The sequence below is a fragment of the Gekko japonicus genome, unplaced genomic scaffold (assembly GCF_001447785.1).
Source record: "Gekko japonicus isolate JY-2015 unplaced genomic scaffold, Gekko_japonicus_V1.1 scaffold1641, whole genome shotgun sequence".
Classification (NCBI taxonomy): Eukaryota; Metazoa; Chordata; class Lepidosauria; order Squamata; family Gekkonidae; genus Gekko; species Gekko japonicus.
In genome coordinates, this window is record NW_015159759.1 from 149,611 (window position 1) to 168,437 (window position 18,827).

At 41.0% G+C, this 18,827-nt stretch overlaps 1 protein-coding gene across 1 annotated transcript in view; it reads left to right on the top strand.

The window, feature by feature from the left end:
• The window catches only part of SCLT1 (sodium channel and clathrin linker 1), a 77,662-nt gene extending 60,432 nt beyond the window's left edge, over nt 1-17,230 (top strand). The window contains exons 20-22 of the mRNA XM_015405951.1: nt 9,425-9,503; nt 15,806-15,901; nt 16,717-17,230. Coding sequence (XP_015261437.1) covers nt 9,425-9,503; nt 15,806-15,901; nt 16,717-16,779 — 238 coding nt within the window. The 3' untranslated portion in view covers nt 16,780-17,230. The remainder of the gene's footprint in view (nt 1-9,424; nt 9,504-15,805; nt 15,902-16,716) is intronic.
• Nucleotides 17,231-18,827: the final 1,597 nt, after the last annotated feature.

The following is an 18,827-nucleotide window of genomic DNA, read 5'->3' on the forward strand; positions in this document are numbered from 1 at the left end:
AATTCCATCTGCAAGCTGAAGTCTTCTTGCCGACTTTCTTTCCAAATCCAGTATCTGCTGAGGATAGATTACTGCATACACTGGATGTCAAGAGGGCTCTCTTGTTTTACCTGAAAAGGACGCATCCAATTAGGAAAGATCCCCATCTATTCCTTTCATATGCATCACCACGCCTGGGAACTCGTGTAACATCCCAGCGTCTATCCAAGTGGATAGTGGAGTTGGTTCGTCTTTGCTACCTCCTGGCAAAACAGCCGTTGCCTGGTCCTATCAGAGCTCACTCCACCAGAGCTCTTGAGCTTTTCTGAAAGGTGTGCCAATACATGACATCTGCAAAGCTGCCACATGGGCTACGCCCAATACATTCATCAGGCATTACGCCCTCGACGTCCGACGCACCAATGACAGCATCGGCCGTCACGTTTTGTCTTCAGCCCAGCGATGAACATCCTGCCAGCACCCTCCTCCAGGTAGGATATGGCTCCCTAGTCTCCCATTGGTGTGAAGCACAGAGACCACGAAGAAGATAAACAGGTTGCTTGCCAGTAACTGGTGATCTTCGAGTGGTCATCTGTGCATTCACACCACCCGCCCTCCTTCCCCTCTGCTGTCAGCTCCTGATCTTTTTGATAGGTGTTGATTGGCGGCGGTGCTTTGAAGGAACTGGCGGGATGTCCGCGCCCGTCCCTCTGGGCATGCGCGCTGGGGTTCCTGCGCATGCTCAGTGGGACCCGCGCGAAAATCCTTTGAAACATAGCTTGCTACAGCACCGGTCGGGTCAGCACAGGCGCACTAAACCCATTGGTGTGAATGCACAGATGACCACTCGAAGATCACCAGTTACTGGTAAGCAACCTGTTTTTATGATTGTCTTGAAAGAACTCACCCTTCTGCCTTATTTGCAATTGTCTAGAATCTGGTCATAAAGTTTTGTATGACATTAACTACATGGTACAGTTAACTTACTCATAAGAGAAACAAAAGGAGAGAGTCATGGACACATGAAGCTGCCTTATACTGAATCCGACCTTGGTCCATCAAAGTTAGTATTGTCTACTCAGACTGGCAGCAGCTCTCCAGGGTCTCAGGCAAAGGTCTTTCACATCACCTACAAACTGATCCTTATTAGAGATACCAGAGATTGAACCTGGGACTTTCTGCATGCAAGGTTGAGGCTCTATGGCTGAACCAAAGCCCCTCTGATGTTAGGAGTTAATAATTCATTTTAATAGATTGTTTCTTAGTCCTCTGTTATTTCTTCCACATTGATGCTGCCTTCCATTATTGTTTCTTGAGTTGTTATTCGTGCAAATACAGGGTATTTTCCTGTAGCAGCAGAGCAGATAATATAACTTCTGTAAAACAGAAATAAGTCAAATGGCTTTTGTTCCAGCTTATGTGTATTCATTACACTCAAATTTTCCATGATGCATCTCCATGCTTCAGGCTGTTGCAGTGTAATAACCTGAGCTCTGCATTCTTGTGATTTTATGCATATTTTTATCATAATCCAATAAGAGAATATGGGTTCTGTGGTGACAGAACTTAAGCTTTAGCATGCAGTTCTAAACCCCTAACTAGTAACATTATTTTAGGGGAACACGCCTTGACTCCAGTGGCACCTTTAAGACCAACAAAGGTCTTAAAGGCTTTTGTGTGCACGCACACTTCCTCAGACACATGGAATGGAAATTAACAGTGTGAGTGCACACAAAAGCTCACACCTTGCATAAACCTTTCTTGGTCTTAAAAATGTCACTGGGCTCAAAATGTGTTCTACTGCTTCAGACCAACACAGCTGCCCACCTGAATCATTTTAGGGGTTTTGGTTAAAAAAAGTTTCAGATTATTATTACATTATAGAACAAAATTATATTTAATTTATGTCCCAAAACAAATTTTAAAGCAACATGGGCAGATATTAACGTTTCCATTATTTTTTGAGGTCCATAATTTTAAAAGTTTTGCTTTAATAATTATTTTGACTGCTGTTGAGTCTTTTATGAAAGCTTGGCTAGAAGAGGTTTTTCACAACTGGAAGCTTGTTAGATATACTTTTTGGTTAAAATGGGTTATCAACTGAACTTTTTGATTGTTGAGATCAGCTTACAGTAACTTGTGAGCTAAATGAAAGATGTGCTTTACTAGATGACTACTTTTTCAAGATGGAAACCACAACATTTAGTAGAATACACGTCATATGGGGCCAGTTCGCCACCCAAGTGATCACTCAGGGAACCAGACCAGCTAAGGCAGCAGTGCGGGTGGAGACAACAGGTGTGATGTGCTCGTCATCATCCCATGTTCTAATGCTGCTGCCAGCAAGGGTCCAAAGAGGGCTACAAAAGTGCTGCTTCTGTAGCCCAGTTGGAGCCTGCCCCCATGTTTCAGTAATTGTGAAAACTGTTGCCTCACTTATAATTAGGGATAAAAATGGTATGCTGTCTAAAGAACTAAATGGCATGTCTCTTTTTGGCCCTTGAATCTTTGTGGAGTGGGGAGACACAGCATGGTGTGTTTTTTTAATGTCTTCTCTGTCTGAGACTGTCCATGCTATGGAAGCCCTGGAGATAACTTTTAGAGATTTAAAACCGTATTTACTAGCATAACAGGAATTTCAGACTGTTTTGTTGATGAACAGAAGTGAGCGATTCTGTTCTTTCCTTATTAAAAACTATAAATCTAATGCACATTCTTGTCACTTGGATGGTTATCATGCTCTCTAAGTAAGACAGAGATTTAGTAGATTGTTTTATTTTTGGTATTTACAGATATTTGTGTAATGTGGGATGAACTGGACAATGTGTTGTACAGGTTTGTGGCTCACCTATAAAAGATTTGCTTCGTCACATCTGGTTTGGCCCGTCTGGTATAGAAAACTGAGTCATGACCTGCAGTGATAATAGGTGGAGTGTTAGGTATTCCCAGCAGAGGTGGTTCCAGTGTTCTTTAATTCCTTTACTGGGACATGATGGGAGGTTATTTATTTAAAATACTTCTATGCCACATTTTCACCCAAATAGGGTACCCAAGGTGGCTACCTGAATCAAAACATTAGAACAGTTAAAAATATGAAAACAGCACTTAAAATGTATATGCAAAATATTTAACAATGCAGTAAAAAATACAACCAGGGACAAGGGTGAATAAGAGTTTATTGGGAGTACATGAAATGTTGGATGTTTTTATTATGTTTTATATGTTTTTAATTATGGCACGGCTAATTACCCTGCCCTTGTTAGCCACCCTGAGCCCAACTGGGGAGGGCGGGATATAAATGTGAAAAACAAAAAGTCTTCATCTGCTCCTGTAGGTGACTACAACCCCATCCAGAACAGGAGATACCCCATTCCTTGGTCACGCCACTCCACCCCACTAGTAGCACCTCCATTTTGTTGGGATTAATTTTCAGCTTGTTAGCCTCTATCTATTCCAAAACTACCTCCAGGCACCTGTTCATGGTTTCCACAGCCTCCCTGGGATCTGCTGGAAGCATGAGATGGAGTTGAGTGTCCTCTGTATATTGGTGGCAAGTAAGCTCAAATCTCTGGCTGACCTTTTTCAACAGTTTTACACAGATGCTGAAAAGCATGGGGGACAAGATAGAACCTTGTAGAACCTGAGGCCAAGGGGTAGAAGATCAGTCCCACAGCACCACACTGTGGTTAGGTGGGCTTGGGTAGTTTATTAAATAATAACTCCCATTTCTTCACACAGTGTGCTCTTACCACCCCGACACCACGCCCACTGATTCCTACACGTGCATACTTACTGTGGCAATTTTGCTACCATAACTGTGCCTGGTTGGGAGGCAGAACCTAACCCTGGAGGATGATGTAGCCTTAAATAAGCTATCCATGCTCCTACTTCTTCCTCACCATATCCACCCCCCAATTCCAAGTCTTTCCCCACTTATGCCATTATCATTTTGACAGTGTAACAGCCACACTGATTTGCTTATGATGGCGTAACACTGTTTCTAGGGATGTTGCAACTTAAAACAACACTGCTAGCACTTTATGGTACTGCACTGTTTTATAATGTTTTTAGATGTTTTATGGTAATTTGATTATCTATGTATTTACTTTCATGTAAGCCACCCTGAGCCTGCCTCGGTGGGGAGGGCGGGGTATAAATTGGAAAAATAAAATAAATAAATAAATAAATAAAGCTTGAAGTTAATTCTAACATAAGGGTTTTACTAGCAATCCTGCCCTCATTCAGCCAACATACAGTGTTGCTACATTTGTGATGCACACCGTTACCAGAGTCTGCAACTTTGAAAACAAACAGATAAATTCAAGATAAAATACCTATTAAAGTATATATAGTCAATTTGCCTCAGGCATTAAAACAAGAAAATCTTGCAGTGCTTCCAGGCTCAATTTTAACAAGTCTCCAAGGGAATTCCTATAAGCTTAGATCTCGATAATGCTGATTCAATGCATGCTTACTGTGCACACCCCTTAATGCTATAAAGTGACCTTTGTACACCAGTTTAAGATTGTTTTACTGTACTAAGGATATGTGTATGAAAATTGGTAATTTTAGTGGGTCACTTTTGTATGTTGCTCTTCAAAAACTCCAAGAAGTCTTCCAAGACAGCCTCTTCTAGGAATGATCTATGATTTCACACTCCAGTTTTTGAGTTGAGGATCATTGAGTTTCAAGTTGGAGCCTGCAAACAATGGATCCGCACCACTATAATTCGCCAGTGTCTCGTCTTTCCCATTCTCTTAAAGGATGTTCAGCTGCCCTCAACATTCTGGGCTGAATTAAAGACAATGAGCACACTCATCCTCTTTTGTTTCCTTAGTTTAAAAAAAATTACTAACATTTTTCTGTATACCTTTGTTGGCTCCAGAGCAGAAACTAAATGTGATGAGTTAAGGGAACCCCCATATATAGAGGCAGCAAACCTTTGAATACCAAGTGCTTGGGAGGCAGTGTCAGGGGAAGCCCTTGGCCTCTAGGTTCTGTTTGTTGGCCTTCCAGGGCAACTAGCTGGCCACTTTGTGAAACAAGACACTGGGCTAGCTGGAGGTCGGGCTGTTCTGATCCAGCCAAGGCTTATCTTACATTCTTATGTACTATGTCTGCACATAGCTTTGCCTAACAAAGCAGGAGACCAACAAAGATTCACAGGGGAGGAGATATCTTATTCTCCCCTCCCTTCCTAGCCCCGAGGGGCCCTGCTGTGTGATAAGCTATGGCTTGAAACAGAAAGTGCACAGGGTATTCTCCAAGCCTCCCCTCTTCCTGGCTGGCTGGGCTTGGACTGGAAAATATAGCAGATATGCTTTCTGCTCCAAGCCCCATCATCTGGCTACCAGTGGCAGGGGAGGCTTGGAAAGAAAAGTATGTCTGACATGCTTCCACTTCAGCTTGCTGATGGAAGGGGGCGGGGGGAAGAGAGACCTGAAGGAAAGAAGTGCATCCTGTGCATTTTCCACCCGAGCCACCTCTGGCATAGTTGCCACAGATCTCAGAGATGTCAGAAGAATTTTTTGTGGCATTTTGGGTTAGAGGTTGGGGAAGTTAATACCCCACACCCAGGGTGTGGGTTTTTTGAAAAAAAGTTGGGTTGTTATGCCAGCCTGGCATCTGTATCAGGTCTGTAAAAACATTGTTCCTTTTTTTTTAATCCACACACTGGGGCCAAATCTGGAATTAACTCATTATGCAAAGTGATAACATAGCCAATGAGCAAATCTGATCTGATTTATTTGGAAATTCTTATTACAATGAAATTGTCCTAATACATTTAAAATAAAGTTGTTAGACTTATGCTTGATGTTACAAATATGGCTTAAATGGGAGAAACATAGTTCCTTTTGAACCTAGTATGACGTACATTTGTAGCTAAAAGCCCTTTTAACGGTGAGAATAACAGCCACTTTGCATATACTTGAGTTTCTTCCATTTTCTTCTCTGATAGGAGCTTCTCTGACTGCATTTCAGGTTGCTCTGAAGATTCTTTCATTTTGGGGAGCACTGTTTAGGCACTGTAAGAATAAACAGTAGGAATGGGGTTTTCATCTACACCTGCTTCTTTGTGCAGCTGTTAGATTAATGCTGTATTTTGGTTAAATCTGTATCTGGATTCAATGGTCTTGCTTTTGAATTGTAACTATGCTTTTTATATGGCTTCAAGCATTTGCTTATAGAAATCTCTGAGGAATTTCCAGACTGAACCTCATGGAATAATATGTTAGGTTCAAATCCAGTAGCACCTTAGAGACCAACAAAATTTTCGGGGTGTAAGCTTTTGAGACTTAAATCTCCATTTGTCAGATACAAGTAGTATCAAGGAAAGTATCGAGGTAATCTACTTGTATCTGATGATGAGTGCTTGAACTCTCATAAGCTTATGCCCTGAAAAGCTTATTGATTTGTAAGGTGCCACTGGACTAGAATCCAGCTTTTCTTCTGCAGACCAACGTGGCTACCCTACTGAAACTGTCACCGTGGAATAATGCAGCTCTTTTCATTAGGTCTCAGCCCAGGAGTCCCCAGCCTTTTTGAGCCTGCAGGCACCTTTATCATTCTGACTAAGGGTGATGGGTGTGGCCACAAAATGGCTGCCATGAAATAATTGGTGCTGCAGGTGGAGCCAGTCACAAAATGGCTGCCAAGGGTACCTTAGTCACATAGTGAAGATCCTTGGGCTGTGATGGCAGCTACTGCCAAAGCAACGCTTTGAAAAATCTGCACAGCCAATCAGAAGCCTTGCTGGGCAGAAGCCCCACCTACTTTCTAAGAACAGTTGGTGGGCACCAGGAAAGGTGTCAGTGGGCACCATGATGCCCATGGGCACCATGTTGGGGACCTCTGTCTTGGCCAGAACAATATCCTTTGACATACCATCTAGTCTGTTAAATAGATTACATCACATTTTGGGGGCTCTGAGTCCTCCTTTGATTCCTGCCCTACAATTTTTGACTAGAATTCTGTAATATTTGGCATTTCAACTGTTTATTTTAAGATATTGTTTTAAAATGTTAACAGGATGAGAAACAGTTGCAGATACTGGCAGCCTACAAAATATATAATTACTAACAATAATCGAAGCATATTGCAGCATAACTCAACAGCAAAACACCTGGAATGTGCTGTGGATGTCACATGAGAATTTTGTATTGAACACTCACTACAGCTGGAAGATTTATTATCACCTCTGCCTTATTACTCAACAGCTCCCCTTTTGTTTCCCAGTTACAAGTATGGTATTTACTAAATGAATATGTGAAAAGTACTGAGACTGACATAGTGATTTCAGCTCATACTTTTATTTAAAGTGAAGAATAAGACAAAAAACTACCGGCTCGCAGGTTGGCTTATATTCCCAGTAAACCCCACACCCAAAACACACCAGTGATAGGTTATTTACATTGGTCAGGCATTCCATAGGTCCTCGCTAGGATCCTAGCCCTCAGGTGCGGGCCAGAAGCCACTCGGGCCATTGTTCTCTAGTGCAAAGCTCGGCTGCTAGCATGACCGCGTGGAGGCCCGACCTCGCAAGTGTTCGACTTCAATACATAACAATATGGTACCTTCAATTTCCCCCCCCCCCAAAGTCAGTCACATTAAAATTAAAAATATCTATTGTAATAGCATAATTATAAAACCTTAGAACATGCAGAGCAGCAGCAAGATAAAGCTTCTGCCTTGTCTTACTTAAATGGCTCAGCAGAACAAGGTTTTGCCTGCCTCTGAAAGAAAATAGGTATAGGGGTTATGCATGTCTGCTGGTGGAGGTAATTCCAAATAATCGACAACTTCTGAAAAAAGGAAAATGTTTTCACTTGTTGTGAACTTCTGTTCTTGGTAGTATACAGAGGAGAGTGCACTGTCGTGAGGCCTTCATCCATAAGTGCTTTGTCACTATGTCCACAGCAGGAAGGGAAGCATCTCTCCGTGAGGTCTTCATCCCTGAGTGCTTCATAGCTACACTATCCTGTCTACAGCAGGAAGGGGCTTGTGCAGCCATGAGGCCTTCATCTGTGAGCATTTTGTCACTATACCATCCCAGCCAGAGCAGGGAGGGAATTGTACCTCAGCAAGGCACAAAGTGTTAGTATTTTGTTGCTTAACCTTTGCAGCTCAGACAGGGAGGGGAGCTCACCTAGGTGAGGCCTTTGTCCAAAAACAGCAAAGCTGTGGGCCTGCTGTCCTCAGGGGGAAAAAGACTGTTGCAAACACAAAGAAAAGAACTGGAGTCATCCTGCTCTAGGAAGGTTGGGGCTTTCACCTGTTGTCTGCTAGTCAGACAGGGCCAGACCAGGGATCAGTGAAGGATGCCCAACTATCTGGAGTCACTCAAAGCCTAAGGAATCCGCTTGTCACCAGAGGAGGTGTTCTCCATGGAAATACAACCTGCCCCAGAACTACCACCAGAGAATGCCCTACTCTTGGTGGATGCTACACTTGCATCCAATAAGGACAGTACCTTGAGCAGGACATCACTGGCAGAGTGTGAGCAGACACCAGGTGTTTCATGAGGAACAAGGTGCTCCCTGAGACACACTTGCAAGTAGGTAATTACTTGAGCTATTATTCTGTTAAGTGTCTTTTAATTGGGGAGGGGAGGAGTTTTAGAATGTGTGTCAAGCATTGGAACTGACCAGTAATCTAAAAACAGAATTTTACAAATTTATTTGTGTTTTTTTGTTTGTTTTTGTTTTCAAAAATACGCAGTTTAAGACATGTACTACAAACATTAAAACTAAACATTATTTTACACTGGTATCTGATCTCAATAGTTTTAGTAAAGTTGCATACAAAAATTTATTCTCTTAGTCATTAGTACTTTGGGTATTGTGATTTTTAGCATATGAAGTAACCATATTGTTTTATAATTAATATGAATTCTCTTATTATCTCCGTATTGAGTATACAGCAGGAACATAAAACTGCCAGCATTAAAATAATGTGTACATGTTGTCTCTCAGCAAACTAGAATATCCCTGCCTCCAAACCCTCCTGCCAGTTGCTAGATATGACAACCATTTTGTTTTTTTAATGTTCTCACATAAATGTATTCTTGACTAAAGAGCATGGTGGTGTTTTGAATATGGAATGCCTTTGTACTTAAAAATGCATGAGAAGAAATCTAAAGTTTAGAAGGTTAACATTGAATGGAAATTATTCTTAGGCCACTAAATGGTTTATTTTATTCATGTACCTTGACATCTAAGATTTATACTTGTTAAGGTTAAGTTTGGGCATTTTACAATGTGAATATGTTTAGCCCTGTATGATACTAAGAATCAACACACACACTCTTGTACCTTTTAAAGTTCTGTCCATTTATATACTCATTGCATAGGGAACTGGGGGGAGCAATCAGCTTTCTTTTGGCCAGTAGTTGGTGCAATGGATACATTGAATTAATTTAATGAGTTTCTTTGATCCTATTTCATAGAAGTGAGCTGAGTCGCCAGAAAATTCACTCACAGGAGTTACTGTGTCAGCTGGAAAGAGCAAATGAAAAGATCATAGAGGTAAGAGAATGAATTTCATTCAAATGCCATACTTCAAAAACCTTATTTGAACCATATTGGAATAAATAATTGGTTCATTTATTGCTAAAAAGATTGTGAGATTCCTTACAATAAGTTCTCAGCTAGAAATGCCTATCCTGTTTCTGATGTGCATATTAAACAAGGGCTAGAAAAAGTCCTTGCTCCTCACTTTTAAAATGCAAATATACATCTCTAATTTGGGGCAATGATTTGAAAACTGGTTAGAAGCTGGCTCTGATTCTTAACTTCTGTTACAGTGAATAAATTTAGTTTTCTTTATGGCCTAACTCTGATGTTCTAAAAAAGGAATATTTGCCCTCATTTACTGTAAGTCTTCCTTCTCGGTGGTCCAGGAGTGGGGCAGTCTGAAACTTCTGGGATATAGCTCCTCCTCAGCAGGGTCATCTGACTTTGCGATCCTGAAGGGGAGGGGCTTGTCTCTGGAGTTCTCAGGCTGTTTTCAAGCCACGACTCTCCCTTAAATTAACAACCATCAACTTGGAAGGAAACTAATAACTTTCCGAGTTCTAACTTGAACCCAGAAACTCTAGAGCCTCCTGAGAAAACCAACTCTAGAGGAGTTTGAAAAACTATCCCCCCCAGGTTGCAACCTTTCCAGACTAAGATCAAACAGTGGCCAGCCTGTACTATGTTAGATGACTCATTCTGCACTAGGAACCACAGCCGAGAAAGAACTCGGGGGGGATCGGATTGCCCTATTCCTGGACCACCAAGAAGGAAGATTCACAATAAGTGAGGGCAAATCTTTCATTTTGTGCCTGGTTCTTGTGAACACCTGAAATGTCCCACATAGGTGGAAAATCAATAATACTATGTCTGCAGAAATCAGAATTGGCAAGGGGACTTGGCAAGGTTGCCCGCTATCTACAGCTTTGTTTGCGCTTGCCATAGAGCCGCTTGCTAATGCAATTAGGGATACTGAATCTATTAAAGGATATAAGATTGGCAAATGTACCTACAAAGTCAACCTTTTTGCTGATGATATGCTTCTTTTTCTGTCCGATCCTGAGAATTCACTGAGGACTCTGCTCCAACTTCTGGACACCCTCATGCTTACAAGAAAAAGCGAAACAGAAAATTCAACAGTCCTATACATTTTGGTGGACATCTTCCTTTAAATATTTGGGTATCCATATACCTTATGTTCTCTCCGATCTTCGAAAATTTAATCATGATAAAGTTATCAAGGATACACAACTTAAGCTGGAATTCTGGAACATTTCTTTGTTATCATAGAATGACAGGATTTATATAATTAAGTCTTTTCTCCTCACAAAATTGTTATTTTTTATTTAGACCGATCCCAGTACAAATTCCACAATCGACTTTACATAAGTGGCAGCAGATAATGCTTCGTTTCTTTGGGGCTTACAGAAAACACCAAATTGGACAGTGTACTCTTCTTCGCCATAATACACATGGTGGTTTAGGATTACCAGTCCTTACCCGATATTTTTGTGCTACACAACTGATGATAGTACTGCAAATTTTAGCTCAACCTACTGACAGGAAATGGACAATAGTTTATAAATACTTCGATTCCTCCCTGGATTTACATGATATTTTATGGCAAAACCCTCATCGTCGGCATCCAGAAGTGTCGCAAAATCCCTTTCTGTGAACATTGTTCAATATCTGGGACAAGCTCTCTCCAAAGTTTCTTCAATGGATATCTAGTTTTACGCCCTTTGTAATACAGGACTGGTTCCTTCATGGTCCGCCAGTAGCAGATATAGCATCCTGGAAGAAACAGCAAATGACTAGGTTACTTGATCTTACAGATGGTAAACAGTTTTTATCTAAAGTGGACATAGAATGTAAATTACATAAGCAAATACAATGGTTCACTTACCTGCAACTTTATGTTTTACCGTAGACATTGCTCAAATATTATGACAGCCTCATCCACCAACATCCGGTAAAGTGAAAAGGAATTATCTCATCACTTTACAAAATTCTAGAAAACGTTTATTCCTCTGTTCTATTACCATATCAAAGAAAATGGCAAAAGGACTGTCCTGCCTTGACCTTTGAAGATTGGGATACAATCTGGTCTTCGACTGCATTTAGCTCTTCCATTTAGGCAGTTACGGTATCAAGGTTTTAAGATTATAGGTCATTGGTATCTTACACCGAAATCCTTATCTTATACAACTCCACAAATTAGCACTAACTATTGGAAACATTGTGGAATGGAAGGGACGTATATCCATTGCTGTTTGACTTGTCCAGTGCTACAACCCTTTTGGAGCGAAGTCTTGGAAGTAATCACGAACTCATACAACTCACCCTAGATGTTACTCTAGATTGTTATCTTCTGGGACCAAAAATAGATGAGAATAAACCTCATTGGAAAGCAGAAAGTGTTGCAATATTATTGTCAGCAGCCAAGATGTCTATAGCCATGCGATGGAAATCCCCAGTTGCCCCGACAAAATCACTATGGCATGCAAGACTTTGGAATCAGTATGTGCTAGCCAGACTCACTCTTAATTTAAACCAACAGACCTCTCCCAAAACTGGTCAAATTTAAAACAGTCTGGTTACCGATTACGAACTATCTTTCTGAAAAGAAGGAGATTCCAAAAGACTTCTACCAATGTTATATATAACTTTTTAGATATATATTGTATACATCACTGTATCTGATTATTTAGAAACTTGTTTTTTAACATTAATATTTTTCCTATGGCGACAGTATTCAAATTTGATGTATATAATTTATCTTACCTGTTTTGATGTTTATACTCTCTTTTTATTTTGTGTAATAAATTTTTTTTAAAAGAAAAGGAGTTTACTGTTCTGAGAACGTTAGAAGCAAAACTACCAAAACAGATGTTATGATTTCCTACTGAGAAGAAAGTTTCCTTCAGCACTTCCCTCTTAATTGTCAACATCCTTATGTTAGAGGTGTTTTTCTGCTGTTCCTTCTGAAAACTTAAGCAAGCTTTGTGTATATTAATTGAAGGACATAGATTTCCATACCTCATATAAGGTATGAAAATAGCTACTCTTCCTGCTTTAAGGGAGAGAGATACTTCTGACTGGAGCTCTTCCTTGACAGCTGAATGAATTGATCGGGAGGCGTGTTCTTGAGTTCTAGAGAATAACCGTTTGCTATGGTGTCCAGCACCCACTCGTAGCTCACGGAGTGTCACCAGAAGGGTGCAAACCATTGCAAGTGGCCACCTACTCTGAGAAATTCTGTCGGTTTGGGATAGTCATGCTGAGGATCCCTTTTTGGCCCCCTTGATAGTCTGTCCAGCCTTGCCAAAAAAAGGGGTGTTTGGCTATCACCTCACTGCTGAGCCTGCCACTTTCCTTTAAAGATCCTGGAAGAACCTGCACGGGAAGATTGCTTTGATTCTCAAAAGGAAGGGAAAACATTTTCTGGACTTGCTGTCTCTTTTCTTGGAAGGCAGTGCTTTTTTCTTGTCCTTGTCTTCTAGAAGATACTTGTCCATTCCCTTCACAAACAGGTTGACTCCCTTAAAGGGTACACCTGCCACCTTGGCCTGGGATGAGGGATCCATGTTCCAACTTCTAAGCCAGGTGTTGCATCTGGTTGTCACACTGGAGGCCACGGCCCTGGCCGATAGCTGGATTGCATCTAAGAAGGCATCTGCCGTGAAGGCTGTTGCTAGGGTGATTTTCTTAATCTCGTTTTTGAATTCCTTGGGGACCTTGCTATCATCCTGTGGCAAGGGCTCATGTCCAAGAATACACTGCCCTAGAAAAAAGGGAGCAAGCTGTGGAAGCTCTCAGGGAAGGTAGCCGAAGCGTCAAAATCGCTGCAGAGCGTCTGCTCAATGTGCCTGTTGCAGGGGTCCCTAGGAAAACCACCTGCCCCCACTGGGAGAACTGAGTTGGAACTCAGGCTTGCTTCCAGGTCATCTACTAAAGGCAGTTTGAATCTCTTCCCTGCTTCTGGCACGAAGGAGTAAAATTTAGAAATAATAGGATGGTTAGTCTTGGACCTGGCTGGTGTCTCCCATTCTGTTTTAACTACATTGTAAAAAACTGCAGGGAAGGGGGGACCCCAGAGAGAGCCTCCCCCACCTTAGGAAGGAATCTGTCTGATCCATCCATGAAGTCTGGGTCCTCCTTTCCCTTGGTCTTGGGCAAAATCTCTAGGGTGTGCAACACCTTGGGGAGTAATTTTGCATACAGGTCCCATAGGAAGAGTGAGTTTGCATGGTTATGACCACAGCCTCCCCTTCTTCCAAAAGTTCTCCTTCTTCCTTGGCAGAGGAGGAATTGGAGACATCTGAGACATCAGATTCCTCGCCATAATGACTCAAAGAGAACTGTGATCCCTGCTGTACTTGGAGGAACCATCTGTCCTCCATTTAGAAAGGGAAGGAAAGAGGGACACTTTCCCTGAAAGCCTTGCCTTGATGGGGATGGCTTTCCTGACTGACCAAGGACCTGGACTAGGAGGGCCAGGTTTGACTGGGTTGCCTCATGTCCTCCCTGATTTCCTTCCTCATTTCTTCTTTAATCCAATCCAGGAAATTGGCTTTGGCCACATCCCCAGAGAGGGCCAAAGAATGGTCTTCCTCCCTGTCATAGACTGGGTGAGACCCCAGGGTAGAGGTAGAGGCTGGAAATTTGGGACTTTCAGAAAGCAAGATATCTAAGTGCCTGAGAGGTGGTTAAACCCACCTTTGCTGCCATTTCCCACCTAAAAGGAGACTTTTGTTCCAAAAAGGAAAGCAAAAAATACTTCAGCCACGAGGCAGGGGCCTTGAACGAAACTGGAAAGATCTTACCAAGGTTCAGAAGATGCACGAAGGCCAGGGTCTACTCTCAGTATATATCACTGGAGCCGGCCCCTTACAAGACTTCCTGGATCCGCACAAAGGACTGGGGTGCTCTGGTGCACCTGCCACTGGCACTGCCAACTCCTGTGGTTCCACTGGGTAGATCACCCAATCCCGGGCCTGATACCCTTCTGGCATGCCTGGGTGGTTGGCTGTGGGGCAAGAGAAGAACCCTTTGGTTTTCTGAGTTTGCTGGCACTTCAAGGCTGTTTGGAGGAGGCGAGGCAAAGGGCCCTTCTGCTCCTAGCAAGAATCAGGTGTCTTTCTGTCTTTTCTTTCTTGCTGGTCAAGATCGATACACTCTTCAAAGTGCTGCAAGAGACGTCCTGCTTTAAAGCAGAGCTGAAAAGACTGAGAACTCCAGGGACAAGACCCTCCCCTTCGGGATTACAAAGTCAGATGACTCTGCTAAGGAAGAGGAGGAGCTATATCCCAGAAGTTTCAGACTGCTCCACTCCTAAGACCACTGGAGAATGTCCTGGTTTACTTTTTTTGCCTGTTTAAACAGAGATGCATCGGTCTTAAAATGCTGCTCAAAAATAATCTCTTCCTTTTTTATGTAAGATATGCAATATAGAGTATACCTCTAGTTGTAGAAACTCAATTTGTGTTTCATCCATTGTCCATTTAAAGTAAAAGAGACATCTGTTTCAGCTGCATGCAGTCTCTAAAAATAAAATAAATGGCATGTGCTCCAATACTGAGTGAGTGAGTGGGTGGGTGGGTGGATGAGAAGTCATTTATCAAATAATATTTCTCCACATGCAAGAGAAACAAAGGAACTGAATATCCTTATTCAGCAATAGCCTTGTTGTCTGCTTACTTCAGAAGTGGGGTAGCTCCCCACCATTTGGATTATTCCACAATAGTGTCCAAGAAATGAGGTTTCAATAACTATTTATTTTTCTTTCTGGTATCTGTGCATCACGCATATGGGAGCTCAAGGAATGTGGCTTAAGAATAACTTGGGTTACCTCTGATGTATGACTCCAGGCATGTGCTTACCTGAAGGCATACCCTGTATTTGCAGTCATATACTACAGGTAACCAGAGTTCATTTTAAACCACCATTCTGTCATCGCATTACACTTGAAAAGGCAAAATGGATGAGGGGAGATACAGGAGCCAGGTGAGCATGGCCCAAGCCACATTCATGCATGTTATTTGACCACATCTCCCCCCCCCCAGCTTCTCTGTCAGACTTATGAAAGTTTACTTTTGTGTTTGTAGTGTGCCAAAATTGAGTCACCAAAAAATGAAAGATGGAAATTCCTTTCAAGGACAACAGTGTGCTTAGCAGCCTGTCTTGTCTTCCTTTGGTGCATAGCTCTGTATTTGGCATTGATTAACTTTCTCTTTTTCAAATCTTGCTTTCTGCAATATGTATGATCTGATAACAGAATCTTACATTTGTAATGAGCTGTTTCATTTATACAGAATGAAAAATTAATGATGGAACATCAAGAAAAAGTCAACAGGCTTCAAAGACGGCTAAGCCAGGCAGAAGAGAGGGCAGCTACAGCATCTCAACAGGTATCTAAATGTATATCTGGAAACGCCCTCATTACAACTGTATAATCAGAAATCCTTAGAAATGCCAATCTTGCCTTTTTATCTTTCTTTCGCTGAGAGCTAGGAAATGTGGTTCTCAGAATGAAGAGTTAGCTATTGGAACTATTATAGTAACAAATAGAGTTATAAATTATGTAAACAGCATTAGGGGTAGCTTTCTGGGCCTTATGGATTTCAAATCATGGATTCAGACTGTACCATGAAATTGTTTATTAAATACACACCGTGTGGCAACTGCCAGTCACCTGAAGGATACAAGTGTAAAGCCAATCACCCCCTTCAGAGCTCTGTACTTATAGTTGCAGAGACATGGTAAGAATCTTTCCACCATGTGGTAATAAAATAGATGAATAGCCTGCACACCCTTGTCATTACCACACACTGAATTCATGGATGGATTCTTCAGCATAACCAGCCATTTAAATCTACTATAGGTGATGTCGAAAAGCAGTGTTTCTGAAGCCTGACAAAAAAGATGCACTGTTGAACACTTACCATTAATCTACAGGGCCTTATTTATTCTTATGCTTTGTTGCTACTGGGCTATTAAGAATTTGCTGGATTTTAGGGTACATTCTGTTGAACTGAATGCCTTTCTGGCTCTCATGTGGTAAACTAGCCACAAAAATGTCATGATCATTTCGGGGTTCCTTCATAGACCACAGGAATAGAATAAAGTAATCCCTTCATTTCACTCTCCTTCAGGTTGTACCATAATCCAATTAGTTTAAAGATCCCCACTGAAGAAACTAATTACTGTTTTGTTTTAATTACAGCTCAGTACAATTAACATGCACAGGAAAAAAACTGCCTCCTTGATAGAGTTGGGAAACATTTAAGCATGATGCACTTCTCTTTTGTACAATTCAAAAGTTAAGGCTGTTGAAGAAGAATAGCATTGGAACATTAAGACCTATCATGCACAGAGTGTTGAGTTTCTGGTGTAATTTTATGTTGCTGAACTTGGAAAGAAAGAGATTATGGCTTCTTCAAACACTAAAAAAAACAACCCTGCAGAAATACATGATGAATTAGTGAAAGCCAGAAAGGAAGCTGGCTTCCCTTTCTCAACATATGAAACTAAATGTGCCATTGCATAATGTTTTCTCTTCCATGGTTTTAAAGTGGAAACCTGCTGCTGGACTAGAAGCTTTTATTATTGTACAACCAGCATGTCTAACTATGTTTTACATAATTTTCAACTGTAAATAAATTATGGTATCTTTTTAATTGATTTTGTACATTACTTAACTGGAAAAACTAATAAACTGTAACATGACGTGTGTTAATCTGCCACTTGTAACACCTCTGCCTCTCAGTCTTATTTTCCCTTTGACATAGTTGAAATTACTGAAACTAATACAACTCACTCTGACCTATTCCCAGTCACAACGGATTCTTATAGAAGTTTGCCTTTGGTTGCTACTTGCTTCTTACCAGACAGGCTTCAACCCAAAACATTGCAAGCAAAGCTCAGCTGGAAGATTGTGGCTTTCCCAATTATGGTTGCAGCCATCCGCATTGTCTAAGAATTAACTTCTTGTGGTGAGAAGATTCAGTATGTGGCATGAAGTTAAGGATCAGGTACGGAATGTGGGTGGATACTTGCCCTCCCCATATGACCAGAAGCACTCACTCAAGGGCAAGTCTGGATACAAAGTGTCAAAAGGCACAGATGTCAGCCCAGACCACTCAAGTGTATTGCAAAATGTACAGCATTTATTCACATACAGACAAAGGCACAATTCTACTAAATATTTTAACAAAAAATACAGCCATCTTCAACTAGGTCTTTATAAATACTTCAAAAGGGGGAGGAAAATAAATACAGGATTGGGCCATGTAATATAAAATAGTCATCTCTACATATATTTTATATCTGATTCTATCTGTTTTGTCATCATGCACCTGTTTGTTTTCAGATTTGAGCAAATGGACACCAAAGCTAGGCACATAGTGAAAAATCCTCTGTACAAGGTTTTACAAATGTAATGATGGAATTTTTCTCAAAATTTTAAAATAATTAAGATTTGTACACATGAGACATGTATAATCTTCCATCCATTTCATATTGGTGTATGCCCAGAACCTAACAGACAACATTCCAGTCAACATTATAAAAGTGTTTCAGTCTACATTTCAATGTAGTACACCAGTTATAATCAAAGAGATTGCTTGGGCAGTCTGCATAAGGAAAAGGTGAAGCTTAACAAGAAATCATCAATCATTTCCATATCAACAAAACGAATGCAGTGATACGTAAAGGTTACTGCTTTATTTATGATCCTTCAGTTGTTGAGTACTAAGTATGGCATGAAACTAACTTATACAGCTGGTTGTACTGATATTTTACCCTACTTTTGCAATTAGAGGATGGGGGAAAGCACTATTTTTTTCCTTCCTTTTCATTTTTTGGTTCAGCGTTATTCAAAATATCACAAAGCTTATGAACCTAAACATGATGGGGAGCAAAACAGATAAGGCATTCTTTCTGCACAAATGCTAGCATTCCTAATAGTGCAAATGTTATCTGATACTTTTTTCAAAATTGGTCATATCGAATAACGTTTCAAATAGAATCAAATTTACTTTATTCCTTCTTATGGCTTGATGAACAACTCCCTACAGGGCAATTGATAATATTTTATTCAACCCTCACCTAAAACAAACTCTATGGAAAAGTGAATTTATTTCTCATATCCCTCATATATCTAACAAAAGTGTGACTGCTTTTTAAACAGCAAAACTGGTCAACAAATTCACAAGGTATGAGTAGTCTTGATCAGAAGCATACCAATTTTTTTCTTCTCCAGCAGTATCCTAAAATGTTTGCAGCCCAAAGATCTTAACATAGTTGCTAATCCTTTTCAACCTGATTCAAAGGACT